This window comes from Diospyros lotus, chromosome 4 (genome assembly GCF_014633365.1).
Source record: "Diospyros lotus cultivar Yz01 chromosome 4, ASM1463336v1, whole genome shotgun sequence".
Taxonomy (NCBI): domain Eukaryota; kingdom Viridiplantae; phylum Streptophyta; class Magnoliopsida; order Ericales; family Ebenaceae; genus Diospyros; species Diospyros lotus.
The window spans coordinates 7499090-7522370 of NC_068341.1; the positions used below are offsets into that span (position 1 = coordinate 7499090).

The 23281-nt window shown below is 35.5% G+C and overlaps 2 protein-coding genes across 7 annotated transcripts in view; one reads left to right on the top strand and one right to left on the bottom strand.

Annotated features, from left to right (window-relative positions):
- LOC127799931 (uncharacterized) overlaps positions 1–14765 on the bottom strand; it is a 31578-nt gene extending 16813 nt beyond the window's left edge. Inside the window, exons 1-15 of one of the 5 annotated variants that reach the window (XM_052334225.1) lie at positions 14367–14765; positions 13385–13403; positions 13155–13255; positions 13013–13068; positions 12825–12900; positions 12133–12202; positions 9221–9287; positions 9025–9091; positions 7875–7958; positions 6537–6578; positions 5209–5364; positions 2064–2141; positions 1915–1983; positions 1752–1817; positions 1498–1626 (exon numbers count right to left, since the gene is read on the bottom strand). In XM_052334225.1, coding sequence (XP_052190185.1) covers positions 1498–1626; positions 1752–1817; positions 1915–1983; positions 2064–2141; positions 5209–5364; positions 6537–6578; positions 7875–7958; positions 9025–9091; positions 9221–9287; positions 12133–12202; positions 12825–12900; positions 13013–13068; positions 13155–13255; positions 13385–13403; positions 14367–14570 — 1284 coding nt within the window. In that variant the 5' untranslated portion in view covers positions 14571–14765. Of the gene's footprint in view, positions 1–1497; positions 1627–1751; positions 1818–1914; positions 1984–2063; positions 2142–5208; positions 5365–6536; positions 6579–7874; positions 7959–9024; positions 9092–9220; positions 9288–12132; positions 12203–12824; positions 12901–12999; positions 13069–13154; positions 13256–13384; positions 13404–14366 lie in introns of those variants that run through there. The other 4 variants (XM_052334226.1, XM_052334227.1, XM_052334230.1 and 1 more) reach the window with 4 other exon arrangements.
- A 3496-nt stretch (positions 14766–18261) lies between these two features.
- On the top strand, positions 18262–22383 carry LOC127798801 (aspartic proteinase-like). 2 transcript variants are annotated; one of them, XM_052332406.1, is made up of 13 exons: positions 18262–18681; positions 19229–19289; positions 19400–19494; positions 19587–19699; positions 20035–20203; positions 20330–20369; positions 20520–20584; positions 20743–20856; positions 20966–21030; positions 21213–21384; positions 21644–21763; positions 21865–21953; positions 22051–22383. In XM_052332406.1, exons 1-13 carry the CDS (start codon positions 18331–18333, stop codon positions 22136–22138), a joined length of 1542 nt encoding a protein of 513 aa, XP_052188366.1. In that variant the 5' UTR covers positions 18262–18330; the 3' UTR covers positions 22139–22383. The 2 variants fall into 2 exon arrangements, with proteins under 2 accessions (XP_052188366.1, XP_052188367.1); XM_052332407.1 differs by having other exon boundaries at positions 18263–18681; positions 21228–21384.
- Positions 22384–23281: the final 898 nt, after the last annotated feature.

Below are 23281 nucleotides of genomic sequence, written 5' to 3' on the forward strand. Positions count from 1 at the left end.
TGGAAAGACCAGAACAGGCCTGGTTGTGTCTCTCAATGGATTTTTATAGAAGGGTTCCCTAAGTTGGAGGGCAAGGATTGTATATTGATGGTGGTTGACCGGTTCACTAAATTTGCCCACTTCTTAGCTCTCTCTCATCCTTTTACGGCACAGGAAATGGCACGAGTGTTTTTGGACCAAGTGATCAGCTTGCACGGGGTACCACGGACTATAGTATCGGACCATGACAAGGTTTTTACCAGCCTTATGTGGCAGGAGCTCCTCAAATCTTTGGGAGTCCGCCTACACGTCTACGACTTACCATCCGGAGAAGGATGGGCAAAGGGAGCTTGTAAATCAATGCCTAAAGACCTATATATGGTGTCTTTGTTTTACTCAGTTGCGGGCCTGGCACAACTGGCTACCTGTTGCGCAATGGTGGTACAACTCAAGTTACCACAGTTCCATCAAAATGTCTCCTTTTCAGGCTCTTTGTGGTTGTAAGCCCTCTCTCCTTCCTGCCACTCTTCCATCTACATCTATTTACAACAGCAACAGGAGGTGTTACAGGTGCTGTGAAGGGAACTGGCCACTGCCTAGCATCAAATGAAACAATCTGCAGATCAAAGGCGCAGTGAACGGGAGTTTTCGGTGGGGCATACAGTTTAAGTCATACAGTTTACTTAAAGTTGAGGCACTCCCACCAACGGGCTCTTACTCACAGCCAAGTATCTAAACTCATTCCTAAGTTGTTTGGGCCTTTTCCTCTAGTGGCCAAATTCAGAACTGCAGTCTACAAGCTGCAAATTCCTGCCACGGCCCATATACATCTTGTTTTCCACGTCTCCTTGCTCAAGAAGTCTGTAGGAGCTCAGCCGATTTCCTCTACTCTACCTGACTTCTCCTGCAGTGGAACCTGCCGTGATGTTGGATTGGAGGGTGATTCACAGACAAGAAGCCCCTATTACACAAGTGCTAGTGCAGTGGACTTGGCTGCATCCTGACAACAACACGTGGAAGTATCTTCCTGATTTGTTGCAGCAGTTTCCTCGAGTGGCCAGAGGCCAGACTCCTTTCCCTTTCTTGAGGACAAGAATTATTTTTTTTTTTTTTTTTTTTTTTTTGGGGGGGGGGGGGTTGTAATTGTCAGGACCCTACGATTGTATTAGGGGTAATTCTGTCTTTTGAGATGTTAAAGAGGCTGTTAAACTGGTTGTAGAAGCTGTTACACTAAAAACAGCTTTAACCACCTGTAAGTGGCGCCAAAAGGCAGCTATAAAAGAACTCTCAACTGTATGAGGAGTATGCTTGAATATATAACAGAAAACCTCTCTCTCTCTCTCGTTCTCCATTCTCTGTCTCTACCTCTCGGTTCTTTCCCCTGTTCTTTCCCTCTCTCAGCCCTAATTCTCTCCCTCATGAGGAGAATTACAGTGCTGGACACAAGGTCCTGACAATGCTACATTGCAAAGAATGCAAATACTCCTAACTTGAGAAAAGGCCAGAAGGATTATTTACCTGTTGCCTGCGTTTCACAGGAAGCTCAGCAAGGACATCCTTTTTGAGTCTGCGGATCATTACTGTTGCTTTCATCAAGTTGTGAAGTTCCTCATGATTACTGGCACCTTGATATAGACCAAATATACCCTAGAGCATTGGAAGCAGAAGCACCCCCCCCCCCCCCCCCCAAAAAAAAAAGCATTGATTATAGTGCCCCAGAGACAAAATTAAATATCAAAATAGGTGCTAATAGAATGTAGATATTAACTTACACCCTTGCAATATCGGTTACCATACTCATGAACATTCTTATATACATTCGGATACAAAGCTTCCAGCTGCCCAGAAAACAACATAAATGAGTCGTTACAATATTATTTGTAGAGTTTTGAAGCATAACAATGACACTGCTTGCAAAGTGATATCAGAAAGTACCTGTTTGAATAATTCAATTGGTCGCGATAAAGCAGGTGTTCCACTGAGCAATATTGCGTATTGAGCTTTCTAAAATTGGTAACTCGTAAGTCTCATAGCCATAATAATTGCAATGTAAACGGAAGGGGACAGGGAGAAGGGGGAAGAACCTGTAATATAGGAAGAGAAGCACTTGTTCGCTTTGCTTGGGCATTCTTCAAGAAATGTGATTCATCTGCAATAACAACCTGAATAACATATTAGAAACAAGACAGCTCAAGAAGCCCTACCCAAACATATCTAATCTAAAGCATCATATTAATTAGATGAAATGAGTATTTGTGCAGGAATACATGGTTTTCTAACGGTAACAATAGTGGAGTACACACTTATATTGCATGTTTTCCAATATCCCATCTGTGACGCATACATTTTCACTGGTACAGGGCAATGTTAACAGATTCTTCTAACATCTCTATTCTATATACTAGTGCTAGACAGGTTAATTACACCAATAATCATTGAACTTTGTATTATATTACCACTTGGTCACTAAACTTTAAAATGTTATTCGTTACTCACTCATCTTTCAAAATCATTTCCCATCCGTCACTCATTAGCTAATTGTTAGTTAGAGTTAACAGTGTCAAACGGAAAACAAACGTGGCGCTGATGTGGACTGATAGTGGCATTAATTGCCAATCATAATCTACCACATGTCCAACCCCCCCCCCCAAACCCACCTCCTCCCTGCCTCCCCCCCCCCCCCTCTCTCTCTCTCTCTCTCTCTCTCTATATATATATATATATATATAAAAATATATATATCTCGCCTCTAGTTTTCGCCATCATTGCACCCATCGCCACAGCCTCCATCAACGTGCGTCGCTGCAACCTCCATCGACGATCGCCACCGGATGGTGCTTTTTGAAGGGTGCAAGGGTTTCACGAAGGTGGATGAGCTTCTGAAGGCCTTGGCGGAGATGTTGGGGAAGGGAGCCGTCGAGACTACCTACAAGGTGGTGTTGGTTGACAGCAATGCCATGGTAGTGAAGCAGGTGAGGGAGAGGCACCGGAAGGCAAAGGTGGTTGATGGGTTTTTGAGGGTCATTGATGGGTTGAGACACCCCAATATGGTGAGCCTCAGAGCTTACAATTTTTCCATGGACGAGTTGCTTTTGGTCTGTGATTTTCTCCCCAATGGCAACCTCCATTCCCTCTTACATGGTTCAGCCCTTCCCTTCCCTTTCTTTTTTTTTTCCGTCATCTCTATAATAAGTCACTACCATTATGTTTTGAGAGCACATAGATAGGACTGAGATAGCTTGTTCACAATCACACACTAAAATTAGGAGCTTTACACACAAAAATTTAACCTAATTAAACTTGAATGCATGGGTTCATGATATCATAACAATAGAATAATTTACTCAACTGTAAGTTTTACATGAAAAGGCTGAGAACTTAGTTTTGGTAAAATTAGAAACTCTAGACATCTTCACAATTTTAGAGATGATTATAATTGTTAACCATGGACAAATTTTGGGATGTTTCCCCTTTCAATCTTGATGATTTAATGTTTAATTAATTCATGTTCTGTTTAAATTTATGCAAGAAACAGGGACCAGGAAGAACACCATTGGATTGGACAAGAAGGTTGAAAATAGCAGTACGCTCAGCCAGAGGTCTAGCCTTTCTCCATTCCCAAAATGGCGACAAGCTCTTCCACGACCATCTCACAACCTCCAACATCACCGTCGACCGCTTGGCTAGCACCTATGTCTCAAATGCCGGCCTCCATCTCTTCCCAATCCCACCCCCCTCTTTCTCAAATGACGCCTACATAGTGCTAGACCGGGCCCACAACGCCCCCGTCGGCGGCGCTCACAACACCAAGTTCTTGCAAGCATGCAACGTCTATAGCTTCGGGACAATGCTGCTGGAGATCTTGACGGGGAAAATCGCCGACGACGGCAGAGCAGGAATCGGCTGGCCAAGTGGGTTGAGCTCGTGATTGAAGAGAAGGGTCCATGGGAATTGCTTGATTTCGAGCTACTCAGGTATAGAGAGATGGACGAGGAGATGGTGGCGCTTTTGCAAGTGGTTTTGCTCTACTTGGCTGGTTCGGCTAAGGCTCGATCGAATATGGAAATGGTGGAAAAGATGATTGAAAATATGAGGATGCGGCGGGTGCAACGGTGGCGAACGACAAGTCTACTACCGTCAGCGAAACCAAAGGCGAGATATAGATATATATAGTGAGAGAGAGAGAAAGAGAGGGGGGGGAGGAGGGGGGTTGGACACGTGGCAAATTATAATTGGCAGTTAATGACACTATCAGTCCACATTAGCGCCACGTGTGTTTTGCATTTAACACCATTAACTCTAACTAATAGTTAGCTAACGAGTGATGGATGGGAAATGATTTTAAAAGATGAGTGAGTAATGGATAACATTTTAAAGTTTAGTGACCAAGTGGTAACATAATGCAAAGTTCAGTGATTATTAATGTAATTAACCCAGTTCTAGATTATGAATAGTATCGAATACATAGTTGGCTTTTCTAATGTGCTCATTTTCACTTATCTCAAACCTATATTACCAGAAATTGTTCATCCCTTGGGATTCAATCACCATAACACCAAGGACATTCCAAGATAATAGGACTCGATCATGTCACAATTCAAAAAGTGGTTCACATTGAAATCCAAGACCAAGTAGGCCTATCACTTGATGCAGAGATAAGAGGGACAAATTTCATAGGCATCAATTCTTCATCTCATGATCTAGTATGAGCTTGAAATTTCCATGTTCCAACCTATCCAATGGTTCCACAATATTCAAAATTGAAAGCTGAATATAATTGAGTTGTTCAAAACGAAAATTAGAAACAACAAATAAGAAACGAAAATTAGAAATAAGAAACGAAAATTATAGCACACGAGGGAATTAGAAAAAACAATTCTTACACCAGGGAATGGTGTAAGAATACACAAACAATTCTTCAGCTAATTGAGCTGTTCAGATTTTGCAGTATACACAAATAAGAAATGTAAATTAGAAAAAACAGCATTATAGCACACAAGGGAATGGAAAACCACAAAGAGATTAAAAAATATTGTCACATTACACCAGGTTTACAGCTACAATAAAGATACAACCCACCTCCTTTCTCTATGAAATTCAAATAAATAAATAATAGTAGTGAATGCCCATGCATACGTGTAACATGCTAACCACGTTCAGCAGAAAAATGAAATGCCAAAGTAGAACCAACGCAATATTTGGAATATTCAACCTACTGGATAGAATTACCTTAAATTCTGAAGCCATAATAGTGTTCTGCAACTTGGGGACAATGTCATAGGATATAACATTGAAAATGCCATCAAGATGAATAGAACCCTTGGTGTTTGAGTACACCACTGTGAATCCTCCCCTGTTCGACCCACCCCATTGAGATAAAACTACCTGCTCAGAAATCCACATCAGAATTGAACATCCCATAACATTGTATCTTAAGAAGCACAGAACATCAAGAAGTACCCAGGCATGAATAAATTAAATAAGAACAAGGTTTAAATTAACGTATTCTAAATTTTAAAGTTCGTAATTATGTTCTTTATGTCTGATTATGCCAATGTCTCTGTTTTGTGGGTGCATGAATCATGTATGCTGATGTGGCAAGGCACATCGCATCCAAGTAATCTATCCAGATCATTTTAGTCTCTCCCTCAGGATTGAGTCCATGTGAATCTCCAAATGCCAACCTGTAAAGGTGGCATATGGATCTCCGATCTCTCTCTCAAAATCAAGCCCACTTGACATACCTACATGTGCGGTGACATGTGAGTCTCTACCAAGGATTGAACTCTCTGAGATTATCTCCAAGAATGGCCTCATAAAGGGACACACTAGAATCCAAAGGCTTCAAATTAAGCAAATTGAAACTGAACATACAACAACAACAACAATAATCCCAAGCCTTAATCCCACTAGGTGAGGTTGGATACATGAATTCTAAACCTCCATGCCTCTCTATACATGGCCATATTCAAAATTGAAATTGAACATATGAAATATAATTTTAATAAAAATAGTGTGGATTATGTTATTGAAAGACTTGAGGATCAAGTCATTCTAAGAAGAGATTAATTTAGACATCTTAGATCAATTCATATATTCTGAATTAAATTTTGAGGATCTTTTTTTTTGGTTGGGGGGGGGTCCACAAAATCTTGGGGATGTTATTCATAAAATTAAGACAGAATGGTTAAAATGGACAAACTATTTTTAGTGTTTTATGTGATTGTAAATGAAGCTAAAATAAAAATTTTATTCAACAACTATGATACCAATTATGTCATATTACATGGAATGTGGGCAGTTCAGCACCAACATGTTTATGATTATAATAAGGTCAGAACCCATTCAGAATAATATGTGGAAGACACAATTAAAACCCAGTCGGCAATGTCAAGACTAGAAGGAAATAAACAACCAAAACCATGCTTAAAAATAAAATCACAATTAGGAAATCATTGGCAGTGTTCATGGTAAATGAACATTGAAACAAATGCTCGATATTACAAGTACAATCAAGAAAGGTAATATAACTTAGAAACAGGCTATAGTAAACATACAAGTATGTCCGAGGAAGGTATGTCCAACCATTGTTGAATCATCTGTAACAAAGTAGACAAGAGTACATTAAATTTTCATGCACGTTTGGTCTTGCACATTTAATCCACGGCATGAAACAATATGAGATACAATATTGATAATATGTTAAGGAGGTCATATGTAGGAGAAAGCATAAATTGTTGACTTTTTCTGTCCAGCTTGTAAGAATGGGATAAATTGACAGAATAAGTATTAAATGTGTGTATTTGTGTCTATCCAAGTACAGGTAAAACTTAAACAAAATATTTGCCCATAAAGTTATTGTATTACACAATGCATATTATTATATGTTTGTTTTATAGTATCAAATATATGCATATGCTAATATAATTATACAAAATTACTTTACATATAATCATATTATAGTTATAAATAACAGATAATAGTAAAGAATAATATAAAAATTTTAGATTATTTCATGTGTATTTCTAAATTTTAATTATACCATGAATGTTATATAGAATTTTACACATAAAATTGTATGCATTTATGACAACATATTAATATACTATGTATATTATATATTGTGCTATATATTACCCTCATACAATTACAATGTTAATGTAGTGTCACAGTTTCTAACATATAATTATAAGTAATTCATAAGTAAGTTTGATAGTTATAAAACATACACTCATAATAATACACTTTACAACATTAATTATTACAAAAATTGTAAAATTCCAAATTTAAACATAGATAATAATACTGCAACTATAAATTATAAAATACATCACAAAAGCAATACAATTTGTAATTTTGAGAAAATATATAATATATTAATAGTTGCATGTATAATGTAATATTATATTAATAGTTAGATGATAATTATAACTCCGTTAGCATAAAACTAGTCAAATCATATATTATGAATGCTAGATAGACAATTGAAGTGTTAAAATTCATGCAGCCAACCCCACATAGTGAGATTAAGCATGTCATGATGTAGTTGTATGATAATTATATAACACATATTATATAACATGCAATATTATTAGTTGTGTGTACAATGTAATGATATACTATTAGTTGTAAGATAATTAGATAATATATAACGTACTATATTAATAGTTGTGTGTATGACATGATGTCATATTTACTAATTATCTGGAAGATCTTTTTTCAGATATGTATATCCCATGTGTAAAGAATATGAGGCAACTCAATAACTAATATCCCACTTCTAAAAGTGACACAAAAAGTGAACATGCGATGATTTATACTTACCACTCCTTGTCCAAGAACAGATATATCCTTTAATGTTCAAAACAAAAGAATACGTCAAGAAAACCACTTACTGAAGCCCAATGCAACCTCAGAGAAGATGGGGTGAGAACAAGAACTGGCCAAGACTCACGAATGCAAGTGGCAAAAGCGATAGCCTGCAAATTTGAAAAAAAGGATACGTTAGCTCTTTTGTTTGTTCAATCAAACAGCTTTTGTCCATCTGTTATATATGTTAGCTCTCTTCTATTTGGCATTGTAATGTTTATAAAAACTAAAAAATAAACTCTTTATTTTGTTCCTCTTCCCCTTTTTTATGTGTCTTTCCTTGAGATAATTGGAGAGCTAGAATCTATGCAATTGTCTTCGTCCATTGGAATTAAGGCTAGTCATGAGGGTGATTTCTTCAAATGCCCTTGAATTACATAGCTCTTTTATCTTCCCTTTGAGGGTCCCATCTCTCTCTCTCTCATCATTTTCTATGAACTACCACTGCAAAGTGCAACTTTATATTACAGAGGACTACCTATATGCATATATAGGTGTGGGCGGGTTCACACGTGTGTATTTGTAAAGTTTTTCTTTTTGTTATGTTTGCTTTCAATAACTCTACCTATGAATTAAGTAATCCCTTCAAGACTGGTAATGTTAAAGGCATGCTCCGTAACACAGTCAGTTTCGAACCTGAATAAAGCAACAGGGTTATGTCAGGTAGCCAACAACCAACAGAAAAAATGTCAAATCTTTCAACATGAATTTTATACGAAGACTGGAGAGCTAGAATTCCTGTAATCCCACTTTATACACATTTAAATTTTGCTCCCAGTGTTGCTATTGTAGAAGACTTAATTCTACCAGAAAGCCCATTCATAATTGTCCACTCATTTTAGTTTAAAGATTTTCTGTTGGCAATGAATGCATGTGCAATACATGTTTCAATATACCTTTCAACAGTTTTTTTTTTCTTTGACTCAATTTCTATATATTAATGCATAGAAGAAAATATTAGTCTGTATTTACTTTAGGGTAAGCCTTGCATCTTGCCATGCAAGAATGTTCCCAAAGTGGATGGTAAAAACCAATGAACAGAAAGCACATAAAAAGATTGTTCTCCACAAAAGAGAGTGCAACTCTGAACACCAAAAAGAAAGGCTCCACAAGTGACTGTGCAACTCTGAATATATAGTGAAGAAATGATATATGATCAAGTAAAGGATCCATTGCCTGAAGTGTTTTTCCTAATCCCATTTCATCCGCTAAGAGGACACGCCCTCCATGCTGCAATATAAACCTGAAAAGAAAAGGACAATTGATAACCTAACAGCAGCAAGAATATACGGTTTCAGCACTAGTGTAAACCCAAGAGATCAATAAATGTCACTGAACTGCTGTCCAACAAGGAAAATAATTCTCTGCTCACCTCACACCATCACGCTGAAAGGGCAGAAGCTTTGCTTCAATATTACTTGGCATCCTGTGATATCGATCTGATAAAAGGTTTTTGAAAACAAAAAGTATTTTGTCATTGGAATAAAACTACAAAAAGATGCATCACGTTCATGTAGAAGAAAACAGATTATTGTATGCATATGTACTCAGCAAGAGTTAACACCAATCACTTGGTTCAACAACATCAATCCATTTACTCCAATTGCCTCTGAGAAAAACCATTTCAATGCACTTGCACTCTCGTACCACATCAAGAATGCATTTTTTCAGGTTGACCTCTGTTGTCATGGCACATTTTAGCTGGGTCATATTATGCCCTATGCCAACGCATTAAACAGGCTACATTGCAAACAATCTGAATTGAGTCAATTGAGTTTTGCTGATTTGCCTTCAATTGATGCCAGTTATACCTGATGCAGCCAGGCTATTGAATTATTTGCAGTAAAATTGTCAACTGATCTCAATAGAATTATAAAAACCAATCTTTCTTTCTTGTGTTTTGTATTTCCTTATATTTAAATGTTCTTCGGGTTTTGGAACGAAGCTCTGAATATTTAACTGTTCTTAGGGTTTTGCAAGAAGCTTTTGGCATACTTGTAACTTTACAATGTAATGCCTGTCCCGCTGGGCAAGTTCCTAATCCATAAACTTAGGATTTTATTTTACCCCAATTATTTATTTAATTTTCCTTACATAACTAGAGTTAGCCCAATCCACCCAAGTTGTACTTACAACTCCCCAAGGGTTAACTTGGTTAAGTGTAAACCATTTCAAATTTCACAACCCCAAAATCCAAGGAAATATCCCTTTTTAAAAAAAAAAAAAACAAGCTAAATTCTTGGATCATGGTGTGGCTAGCAACAGCCTAATAAGTACAATAAAGAAGTGCATAAATAATTTATGTGACCTCCGTGATAACCAAGATAGGGTTACTACATGAAAAATCACTTAGGACAATAGGAAACCTAGGGCACGCAATACTGAAATGAGAGGAAAGAAGAAATACTCTCGAGCACCTTTCAATTGAGGGAATGAAAAATGAAACTCAACTTACAAGAGAAAGGCTCGCTCAGTTTATATACTGCCGAGCTTAAACTGTTAAGCTAATCACCGCTAAAGCTAACTAGCTATCAATACAAACAGCATATATATCAAACACAATAGCTAACTAATCAGCAATACAATAGATAATGAAAACTGAGACAAACTGAAATGAAATCAGTTAAGTTCTTCCACATTATAGTTTTATTATATAAGATATTTAGCTAAGAACTCATTACTCTGTAAGTTAATTTGCAATTCTGTGTGAATTCTGTAAATATCTTATACATCACTATTATATCGGGAATCTGAAAATGCAGCATCAAAGTTGCTATCTGACATTGATGCAAATTCGTAAGAATTTTGATTCATGGTATGGAACATGTAGGAGCGATCAATGGCCAAGAAAAAAAAAATGTGAACATTTGCTCACCCATACCATGACATACATGTGTATGCAAATAGGCTTCTGTATTTGACTTACTGAGCTATATAAAAACTCACTTGTTTGTTTTGTTTAGATTTTTCAGGTAACACCCCACATGCCACAACCTAAGGACTTGGGCCTGAAGATAATACACATATATGCACTTCAGACACTATGTAGGGGGGAAAAAATGTTATATAAATATGTATAAGTTTAGTTTAAGAGAAAAGTTTATTGTCAAACTGTAGTCTTGTCCTATGTTTTTTTTTTAAACCTCTCAGTCCTAGTACATTAAATCTTTTATTTTTTAAATATAATGTCTCAAGTTAAATAAAAGGAAAAAAAAGGAGGGGGGGGGGGGGGAAGGAAGAAGATTATGTATCCTCCTCATTTGCCAGCATGTCCTTAACTAGATATCTTATAAAATAAAAATACAATGCAGTAACCCCATCTTGGTTATCACTTAGGTCATATAAATTATTTATGCACTTCTTTATTATACTTACTAGGCCAAGACTTGTTCGCTAGCCCCATCATGACCCAAGACATTAGCTTTGTTTAAAAAAATAAAAAAATCCTTAGATTTTGGGGTATTGACAGTTGTGCTCTGATACCACAACTGTTAAAGTCCAAGGAAATTAACCTCTAGTAGGTTGCACCCTTAATTAATCCCCCATTATATCTTAATCTTGGTTTAATGATGAATAATCTTTTTAAGAATTGTTCAGGATCATACCTTGTATTTGCTTAATCATACCTCATATTCAGTAGAGTTGGATACTCTTTCATTTCATTTAGGAAACCTCATTTCTTACATTCCAAATATAGATTCAGAACATCTCCCCAAGGCTCCAAAACGTTCCTCTCAAGTTTTGGAAACATCCATACCAATGTTTTCACACATTCCTTCAAAGTTTTGAAACATCTCACTTTAGCGCTCTATAGTTAATATATTTTCTAAAATCCTTCGATGTCTTAGTCCAATTTATCTCAAAACCTCTTCATTCTAAAACTTCTCTTCCCCAAGTCTAACTTAATATTTAACACTACTTTTCCTTCATCCAAAGGAATAATATTATCAACAAATAGCATAGGCCATGATATCTCAAGTTGCATCTTGTTATAGAAATTAAACTTGGTTGACAGATGGTCATGGAAGTCTTGAAGGAAGCTAATAAATTTGGGTACACTTCAAAAATTAGTAAAGATAAGACCCATGCAAGACTATGAGTTGCAATGCAATTTATCATTTCAGCTCTACACATAGACTACCCATGAGGCTTTCTATCACATGGATGAATTATCATATATTGTTAGAATACTACATTCCAATAAAAGAACGTGGAAAAAAAGAGTTAAAAAGGCCAATCATTAGCTAGGCATATTCATTAAAGAATTAGAAAGTTATGACTTACCTCGAAGATCGGGAACAGCAGAGGCAGCAACAATTGCACGTCGTACCAAAGGATCAAGACCCTCTACCTGCTAGATCCACATCAAACATGACAAATAAAAGTTCACAACTTCCAACCAAACACAGATACAAGTGGATTACCTACTTGAAGAGAAAATGGGCCAGTACCGAGATACCAGAATTAATGTGAAGGGGAAGGTAGGACGACAAAGTAGGGTTACTCACTCTCTTGTTCAGGAAATGAAAGGAAAAAGTGTTATTTGAGAAAGGAGAGGAAGGGAAGTAACTACAAGTTCGAATTCTCATTAAACAGAAGAAAGCACAAACATGATTCACTTTTATTAGAACTAGTGGCAAATTGGGAAATCTGTATCTCCATCACAACCCCCCCCCCCCCCCCCAGCCGCACTTCCAACAAAAAAAAAAAAAAAGAAAGATAAAAAGAAAAAGAGAAACAAGGCCAGGGCAACAACGCCCAATTTAAGAATTGGAAAAAAAAAAATGGACTTGGGAAGGTTCTACCATCCCTTCTAACCCCTACCAATACTAGTTATTATAAACGCAAATAAGCAGCTTATGCATTTCACTCAATTACCCAGAATTCAAAGAGCATAAAATTTTGAAATAGAAAAGATATCCATGAGACACGAGATTAGGCTGAAAAAATTTTAAGAAAATATAACTGACTATTACCTCAACACTGAAACCAGGTATTTCACTTAGTGATTTTTCTACTGATGACAGGGATGAGATGGGGAACATCCACAATCTGCAGTAACAGAAACTCGATGTCAAGGCTGCACTCTAACAACAAAAGCATAATCACAAATCAAACTAACAACACTTCAATATCCTTTCTTCTACACACACAGAGACTAGACCTCTCCTTAGCATTCCAGCTAGCCTTGGAGATCTTGCGAAAAGATCCTATAAGTACCTGGTCAAAAATAAAGAATAATGTAGGTGCAGGTCAATGAAAATAAAATTCATACAAATTAAATTAAGAACAGATAGAACATGTACCTGGTCATAAACAAATTTTGCAGCAATATTTCCACTAGCATGTAGAAAAAGCTTAACAGATACCTTTGGGTGTTCCTTCAAGCAATTACCATCTTGTTGTTCTTTTTTTGGGGGGGGGGGGGTGAGAGGGGGTTAAGAAATGCAGAAGAAAAAGAGAGAAATCTGTGGTAAGACAGCATAATGAAGGCCAATAATTATGGAATTGTGGTAAAGAATGGAAAGTAACTCACCGGTTACTTTTGGCTCAACCTGCATTGCAAAACAGAGATGAAAAATGAGTCAACGACCCAATTGAAGAAACATAATAATTTGAGCAAATGTCTCTCTGTGCTTATGTGCACTAAAGATATAGAGTACTATAAGTAATGTATCTAAACAATATGAATGGTGGGTTTTGCAAATTCCAACTTTTAGGAGAAGAAATCAAATGGAGCTGTTCAATTACCCAAAAGACATCTAAGTATGCCTTTCAAAGAAAGAAGCAACATCACAAACAAAGGTACAGCCTTAAAGTGCAATCACACAAGCCAAATCGGAATAGATACAACCGTGAATATAGAAACGTGTGGAGTACAAACTTTTCTTCTTCCCATAGGCTATGGTTGGGAGAGAGTTGGTAACATAATAGAATTGAAACAAGTGGAATAGAATGTAATTTTTTTTATTTTTTTTTTAGAAATTGAAGGATGTGAAGTATGTGAAACATTTTTTCCTTGTTTAGGAGAGCAATGGGTAGATAGCATGGAAATAAATTTAAGAACAGACGGGAATTAATGCCTTTTCAATGGAAGATAGGGTTTTGTAAAGGGCAAATTTGAACTTTTATAAAATGATTAGGGTTAATGATATCAACAGACAAAGATAAAGTTTTCCATCCATTCTCCCTCAATTTGAGGGAGACAAAAAATAAGGCTTTGAAAGAAAATGGATGAGAAGTTTTCCCATATATTTCCAAGTCATTCCATTACTATTGTTTCTCCCGAACGAGAAGAGCCCCCTTCCACCCATTTCCATTCCATACCCCCTCTCCTAAGCATAGTGTAAAAGCTAATATCCATTCTTTTGGAAAATGCAGAAAACATGGTGAACATCAACAAAATGGAGCAAAAATAACTAATGCTTGCAGATAAAACCCAAAGTAAAGTGCATATAACCTAGGAAACGAAACGAGCGGAGGAGCGTTCACAATGTGGGCTAAAGCAAGAAGATGACCTTACTATGTGGAGACTCGCCAGTGGGTTTGGCGGGCGAAAGTGTATACAGTGCATTAAAAGAACAATTGGCGGTGGGAAACGACGAAGCGGTAGTGGTGGCAGTGGCAGTAGAAGACAAATTTTTACGAGCGATTTGTTTGAGAGCGTCCCTTTCGAGGCGATCGAGCTCTTCAGCGCTCAACTCCCAATCATCTAATTCCATCACCCTTTCCCTTCTCCACCCACAGCTGAATTGGCTCTCTCTTTTCTCGTCGCCGACTTAAACTTCGCTCCGAAACTTGGAATGCAGTGCTCTTATAGAGCAACGGCGAATTCCAAAATAAATTGGGGTTTCATCTGAGGATTGGAATAAAGCACTCTCGTTGGGGAAAGGTACCCCTCGGCCAAAAGGGGTTTCTTCGTCTGGAAGGAGGCCTTCGAATGGGAAGGCTTTTAAAAACGGTAAGCCAAGCACCCTCTAAATCAGTTTTAAGTTGGGGGGACTTTAAAGGTTAAATACGTTTAAATTGGTTATATGTTTAGATAAATTTATTTTAAATTATTAATTATATATTTAACTTAAAATAGTTCATAAATTATTAAAATTTAATAAATAAAATATATAATAATAATAATTGTTAATAAAAATTTATAAATATCTATCCAACTGATAAAATTTTATCAATGTTTATAAATTATATATAATTATTAAAAAATATACTAATACATTATTTTATCAAAACTAATATATTCATTATTATGTGTTATATTATATATTTTATTAAACTCAATATATATTATGAGTTTTATATATATATATATATTAAAAAGTTGCCAATGACGATTGTCAAGATGACGATAAATATGGTCAAAGGAAACGATAAATGCAAAAGGAGACGATAATAGACGCGACATGAGACAACAATGGACATAGAATAAGGAGACATGGGGATGAGGACAGCGATAACGCTAAATTAAATTTGATTGGCAATTTAATGAAAACAACAATAAACAATCAGTCATGTTTCCGACGACCAAATAAATATATTAAAAAGAATAAAAGAGTATAAATATTTAAATTATATGAAAATAATTTCGTAATTTACTTGATCAACGCAATAAAATACTAATAACTTATTTAGAAAATTGGGAAGAAGCTTTTAGAATATCCTATTGAATTGACTTAAAAACTAAGTAATATTTAACCTCTTAAATATAGTCATGTGTGGAAACAAATAAGTTACATAATTTATAAACTATTTCAATAACTTATAAGCAATTAAATGGGTAAGTCAAACACCTCTAACTGTTGCAATTTTATTTGCATTTTGGATTTTATTTCAGTCTACCCCTGCCCAGAAAAATAAAACACATATCTGACCCCCTACTCTTGACATTTTACCTTTACAACACCCAAATCTGAAACCAGATAATTTAAATTTATTTTTTAACCTAGCAAATATATATATATATTTATTCTCTTTTAAACTTAAGACTAATGCCCTATTGAATTTTACATCAATTTTTTTAATTTATTATGAATATATATATTTCCTTTTAAACTTGAGACTGACGCCCTGTTTAAATTTGTTTTTAATTCTTATGTTTAGAATTGTATAATTTGAATATAAAATTTAATTAAATTTCACAAATACATGTTCGAAGTGAATCAATCATTTAAGTTTCATTTGTTCCGATTACCTAAAATACCCATGCTATAATAATTTTGTTAAAATAAAAAAAAATAAGTGTAACTAAATATCCATAATTACTTCACATCGAAATTATATAAATAATTGTGTGTGAATAATTATTTTATCAAGTTAGTTAAATTTAAACTATAATGTCATATATTAGGAAATACACCTTATGATTGCTATGAGATATTGCAGATAAAAAGGACTATTTGAGCAAAGACATAAATACTATAGTTTAGTGTTTTAAGTTGGTACAATATGGTTGGGAATATAAGAAAAGATAAAAGGTATTTTGGTTGGTTACTGAGTTGTATTTTAAGTGATCGAATTATTTTGGTTAATTAATTCTATGTAATACAATTGGCTTAATACATATGACATACAACATCCTTTTAAAGATTAAAAATTATGATATTTAGTTATTGACGTACAAAACGTCAATGTTCAGAGTATCAATTATTAAAAATTATTACCTTAATTTCTTATCACGATAGAACATTAAAGCGTGTATGAATGCTTTCACTTTTGCGAATGACATGTCACGTGAATGATCAGTTGACAATATTTGAATAGATTGACTAGTTTATTGTACTTTATCAATAATTAAAAAAAATAGTGTTTAATCCATAATGTACAAAAAATGTCAATAATTCATATCTTAAATATTAAAAATTATTATTTTAAGTAATGTGATAAAAAAATTAAGATTGCAATCGAATCGAATTGCTCTGAACTTCGCTGAGCTCAGGCTTGTCTCGGGCTTGAGCTCGACCATCACCCTCTTTTGAACATAAGATCCAACAATGGAGTCAAAACCTAAAGCACATGCAAGTTTAGATCTAATGTTGAGCATAAAGGAATTTGAATGAAGGTGAGTGACAACGACCATGGCCTGGGATTTAGAGGAGGAGGTCGGATGATAGCTTAAGTGACTGGATGAAAATGGAGGTTTGGACAATACACAATGCATTGGACTAGCTGAAGTACTGAAAAAATAGCCAATCAGACCATGACTAGGGCTCGAAGGCGCGCTGATGTAAGACTAAAGAAGTGGAACACGTACTATCAATGTCTTGGCTAAGATAGTGGCAATTGCTTTTGTCAAGCAAACAGAGGGGATTGGATTTTGAGGCCTTCAGTTTGCCATCGTTAAGACTTGAGATGATCATTATTTGAGAGAGATGGAAGGCAAAAACGGCTTGGCGTTGGGAAAATGAGTATGACTGGCTCGTTGGATAAACAATAATTAATTAGACAAACAACTCTACGAAGGAGGGTGACACTAGACTTTGATAATTTTATGTTAATATAATAAATTGATGATTAATGTTAAATAATATATTCAAAAATTGAGAACTCTGGGCGATTATATTTAAAAATTAATAAATTTAAATTAAATAATATATTTATAAAATCATAAAATAAATATTTTAATTTATTTATAAATTTACGGGATAAAGTTTAACTAGTTGATTTTTAGTGAGTCTAATTTTAGTTTATTTACAAATTGAGTTTTAAAGATAGATTAAAACTCAACTCGTTTATTTATTTCAATGAATCAAATTGAATAAGCTTTTTTCAAGTTAAATTATGAACCGTTTCTGAATCACTCAACTCATTTACGATTCTATAAGAAGAAATGAAGTGAAATTAAAAACCCCGTGTGACAGAAGTTTGAAATATATGGCTATGGGATTGTGTGAGAAAGTTTCTAAACCTACTTGAATACCGGGCACCAGGTTTGAACTCAGACAAAAGCAGGACGGGATCCCTCGTATCTTCGTTGCTGCAACCCGATGTCTTGGTACCTTCCAGACGTCATCGCAGGTACTCGATCGATCGAGACTACTTCTGGTGGCTTCCCCCTCAAGGGGTCTCGGAGTTGGAGAAACGTGGTGTGGAAGAATAAGGCAGTCGCAGAGCTGCTTTCTTGGATGGCTAGTTAATATCATAACGACTGCAGTGCGTCGGATTAACGGCCTGGAAATTGCGCGCAGGTTTCCTCAAAACTGAAAGATATGGCGCAAAACGACGCCATTGCTAAATTAACAACACCGACTCAAACTCAATTCATTGGTCCCACTATATACAAACAACTATCCATCGATTGGGTCGCCCACAAATTAAGCTTCTAATTCCCTCCTCAGACTGTACGTATAGGGATCAAATGAAAGCTTCTCGAGCAATATACATTTATGTATATGTATGTATAGGATATTAGACATATACATCAAAACATTACATTTTCTTTTTCTCTTTCTTTTTGGGAGGCTCCGGGTGATCAGAATGGGAACCGAAGTACTTCTACTTCTACTAGTTGTTATCTGCTTCGCGGATTTGGGTCGGATCTTCGCATCCAACGGTTCCTCCGATGGGTTGGTGAGGATTGGGCTGAAGAAGCGGAGCTTGAACTACAACATCATCCCCGCCGAAACAGTCGCCGGAAAATTCATCCATTACGTCAACAAGGAGGGTGGCGCCGGCAATCTGAGAGAGGAGGTTGTGTATCTAAAGAACTTCTGGGACACGCAGTACTTCGGAGAGATCAGCATCGGTTCGCCTGCACAGCAGTTCGCCGTCGTCTTCGATACCACCAGTTCCAATCTCTGGGTGCCATCTTCCAAGTGCCACTTTTCTGTAAGTATGAACAAATCTAGTAGTAGTAGTAGTGGTAGTACTGCCACCACTCTTTGATCGGAGTTAAATTTAATGCTTATAAATTTAAATTTAAGATTAATTTAATTATTTTTAATAACCAACTGAAATTTGAGTGGAGTGATATATTTATTTTATATTAAAATTATTGACTTTACGTAATCTTTCGTTATTCGTATCTTCAATTTTGACAAAAGAGATAAATTACAAGTAGATTTTTGGGTTTTACTTAGGCTGAAGTTTGAACTCGGGATTTATCGATCAGTGTATTACTTATTTGTCATTGTTTTGAAAATAATATATTTATTTTATATTTATAAATATATTAATTAGATTGAAAATTAAAATATATTAATTAGATTGAAAATTTATTTTTAATTTAAATAAATAATATTACTCTAATTTATAAGCTGATATATATTAAAAATATAAAAAAGTTATATATATATATATATATAAAAGTTCATTTAATATAAATGATTTGACTAACTTCTTCATACTCCACAAAATTCTAAATCCATGGATGCAGGTTCCCTGCTTTGTGCATTCGAGGTACAGGGCGTGGTTATCCCGAACTTACACCAAAATCGGTAGATACTCTGAATACTCAATTAATCCATACAGCGATAATGGCTTCGCGCTTCCGCCGATGAAGCCCTAATTAGGTTAATTTATTGTCTTGTTCTTCGTTCTTGTGCAGGAATATCTTGCAAAATCCGGTACGGTTCGGGACTGGTACGTGGCTTTTTCAGCCAAGACAATGTCGGAGTCGGAAATGTCGTCGTCAAAGACCAGGTGCGCCATTATTATTATTGATCTGTTCTTCGTCTGATCATATATGGCTGCAGACTGACCTAATGTTGATGAAATCTGCAACTTCTTTTCAGGTTTTTGCCGAAGCTACAAGTGAAGGATTACTTGCCTTCTTGCTTGCACAGTTCGATGGCATTCTGGGACTTGGATTTCAGGAAAATTCCGTTGGGAATGTCACTCCATTGTGGTATACTTTATTTTTCTATTCTTTTTGCTATGAAATAGGGATGGGCACAATATACTGTCTTCTAACCGGATAGAGGTCGACACCGGTGATCCGATATCATCCGTTCTTAAACCCGTAGACCATTGTGTTAATTGAACTTGTTTTACAAAATCAAAATATGACCAATAAAGTAGATGTTCTCAGTGGTTCAAATAATCATTATAATGCAAGATAAAAATCATATGAAACTAAAATATATATTCTCAAAAGTTTTAATTCTAAGAATAAAATAATCAATAGAACACAAAAATTTAGGCAAAATGATCCAATATGTCTATTTGTGGCTTCATTCTTAGGTACAACATGATTCAGCAAGGTCTTGTAGACAGGCAAATATTTTCTCTATGGCTGAATAGAGATCCAAAGTCCAATGTAGGGGGTGAGATTGTCTTTGGTGGTGTAGATTGGAGGTATTTTAGGGGTGACCACACTTATGTGCCTGTCACCCAAGCTGGTTACTGGCAGGTAATGTTATCTATATCAATTAACTATTCAAAATTCTGGATAATTTATTTATTCCTTCTAATTCACTTCAAGCCAATACATAGTGGTATATAGAGAAGTTAGTAACATTTGCCTGAACTTTTTCAGATTGATGTTGGAGACATTCTTATTGCAAATAATCCAACAGGTGATGACGATGCCATTTTATCTTCCCCACACCCTGTTCCACTCTTTTAGTTCTTCCCATTAATCTAGTTCTTAAAACTGTTCACACATTAAACAGTAAAAATAATAGTATAAAAGATAAAATTGCAGTTTCTTTTTGGTATTCGTTCAGGTATCTGTGAGGGTGGATGTCCTGCCATCATTGATTCGGGCTCGTCCTTCATAGGAGGTCCTATTGTATGTGTTCACCAACCTTAAACTGTTTGCTAAACTAATATTAGTTACAAAATTATAGCTCAGGAGAGATCATACCACGTCATTTATGCAACCAATTAATCATTAAATGAGTCAGACATGATTTTTTTGTTACCTAACTATTCCTAGCTCTGTTCCAGAGTGTTATCACTCAAATCAACCATGCCATTGGAGCAGATGGTGTTGTAAGCTTGGAATGTAAGAAGGTTGTATCCAAATATGGAGATCTAATCTGGGAATATTTACTAAGAGGGGTAATTAGTTTGTTTGTTCCTCTCCTATCTAATTGTCTTCATATTCTTTAGTTATGAGAGTGCATGAAATAGTATTTCTTACATTTTTCTGGCATTTTTTTGCTGCCAGTTACAACCTGAAAGAGCATGCTCAAATATTGGACTTTGCCTATATAACGCATCTCTACATTCAAGGTTAGATCTTTCTTTCTTGCCTCACACATTCAGATCATATACAATTGATTAGATGGTGTGTTTAGTGAACTAATTTCAAGAAAGTGATTTCATTCGATAACTGTCCACATACTGCATGAAAACTGAATTTAAATTAAAAAAATAATTTTAATTTTTTTTCAAAAAATTTCATTAACGAGCAGCAAAAGTCCATGCAGAGGGGGTATTGAAACAGTGGTGGGAAGGGAAGACTCAGAAGGGCTTCCAGTAGATGACAGTGCTCTGTGCACTTTCTGTGAGATGACTGTTTTCTGGATCCAAGTGGAACTTAACAAACAAAAAGCCAGGGAAAGAGTTTTCAAATATGTTAATGAGGTAATTTTCTCTTCTTTTTCTTTCTTTTTGTAATTAGTAATTTCTTTCATTATTACTTTTTTTTTTTTCTTAATGTATAGTTTTTAATCTGTCTTCATTTCATTTCTCTCGGAAACAATAGTTATTATTTATTAAAGTGATTTGTAATTGTGAAAATAAATCTTACTAAATGAAATTTCACTGGTATTTGTATGTAAAACTTTTATTAAAGAATAATTTTCGTTATCTAACATGGGTATGGCTCTTGACTCTTGTGAAGCTCTGTGAGAAGCTGCCGAATCCAAGGAGAAAATCGTTTATTAACTGTGAAAGGATCGATGACTTGCCGCCTGTTTCCTTCACCATTGGGAACAAATCCTTCCCCCTCTCTCCACAACAGGTTTGTCTTAGGACAGAAAAAGTAATAATAGATGAGGATGAATGACGACTGACTGAGATATAACTCATGTAATTAATTATGTATGTGTTTCACTTTTTCAGTATACAATCAGAGTAGAAGATGGTTGTTCGACTTTCTGCATGAGTGGGTTTGTCGCTTTAGATGTGCCTGCTTCAAAAGGCCCTCTTTGGTAAGTAAAGCTTTGAAATTATTACTGCTGTTTTTGAACCCAATTTTTAAAATATAGTTTTAATATTTATTAAAAATTGCGATAATAATTCATGCAGGGTTCTTGGGGATTTGTTCCTTGGAGCATACCACACCATATTCGACTTTGGCAACCTCAAAGTAGGATTTGCCAAGAGTGCTGCTTAGGCTCTTGTTGGTTGTAAATATATATATATATATATATATATGAAATCCTTTAAACTGCTACTATATTTATTGTTTACTCGAATAAATTGTATCCATCTCCTAATAATGAGATTTTAGAGCTGTTGGCTAAGTTCCATAGCGAGAAACTAAGCCACGTCTTTGGGAGGTGAACACAATGTAGTAGATTTTTATAAAAGTTTAACGAAAATTAAATTTGAATGGCAAATGTTGTATAAATTTTTTGATATCATCCCAAAGAACTAACGACTTGACACTGATCAACAGCATTACAGAATGTGCAACACATCATCACCGGCTTTCAGAATATGTTTTGCTTAATTGTTAAAGTATTGTCCTTTTAATTTTTAACGAGTTATGGGAAAGCCTGTAGAAATATGCTTGCTTTTATGTACTGACAAAGTACTTGGAAAATTTCTACCAACCTACAGGCTACACAGTACGGCCGAAAACGCGACGAGTGAGTGTGAATCACGCTTTTCTTGGGAATAAAACAAGCAAATACTAAACAAAGCAAGAAAAGGCTTGTGGGCTTGTAGCTGTGAATGACTGAATGAACAGAACAGAGCAGCTCTACATACAATATTTTTGTCACCCTTCTGCTCGGTTTTAGGCCTTTCATTGTGAGATTCTTATTCCTTAGTTTGGCCGGGGGATGGTAGCACAGGGATTCCATTTAAACCATGAACCCAGTTACACGCTAGCTAGCTAGCTAGGGTCCCTTCTTATTATTACTCAAACGTATAATCTTTTGTCTTTTATATTAATTAAAAAAAGAGTGATTTTATCAATCAATCAATCAATCATAGGTTATTGTCGAGGCTTCCTTCCCCTCGGTTAACGGTAAAAGATTATTCAATAAAAATATATTCTTTATTTGCATATGTATAATGTTAAATGGGAAAAAAAAAGAGAGATACGATGCAATGCATCGATGCAAGTACAAGAAGAGTCCAAAAGATCAAAAAAATCTAGAAAGGGAAATCATAGGGGCGATCTCTTTTATCTTTAGATGCCTGAAAAGGAGACAGCTTGAGTGCACTGTTGGGAGAATGGTTCTTGGCCCATAGCCAGCAAACGCCAACGGACTTTGTTAATTAAAAAGAGAAAAATTAAAGTTGGCCG

Coding starts and splice junctions, on each gene's coding strand:
- LOC127798801 (XM_052332406.1), top strand. CDS start 18,331: ATGGGAACCGAAGTACTTCTACTTCTACTAGTTGTTATCTGCTTCGCG. Junction 19,700..20,034: donor GGGAATGTCACTCCATTGTG/GTATACTTTATT, acceptor CTTCATTCTTAG/GTACAACATGATTCAGCAAG. Junction 21,954..22,050: donor GCTTCAAAAGGCCCTCTTTG/GTAAGTAAAGCT, acceptor TAATTCATGCAG/GGTTCTTGGGGATTTGTTCC.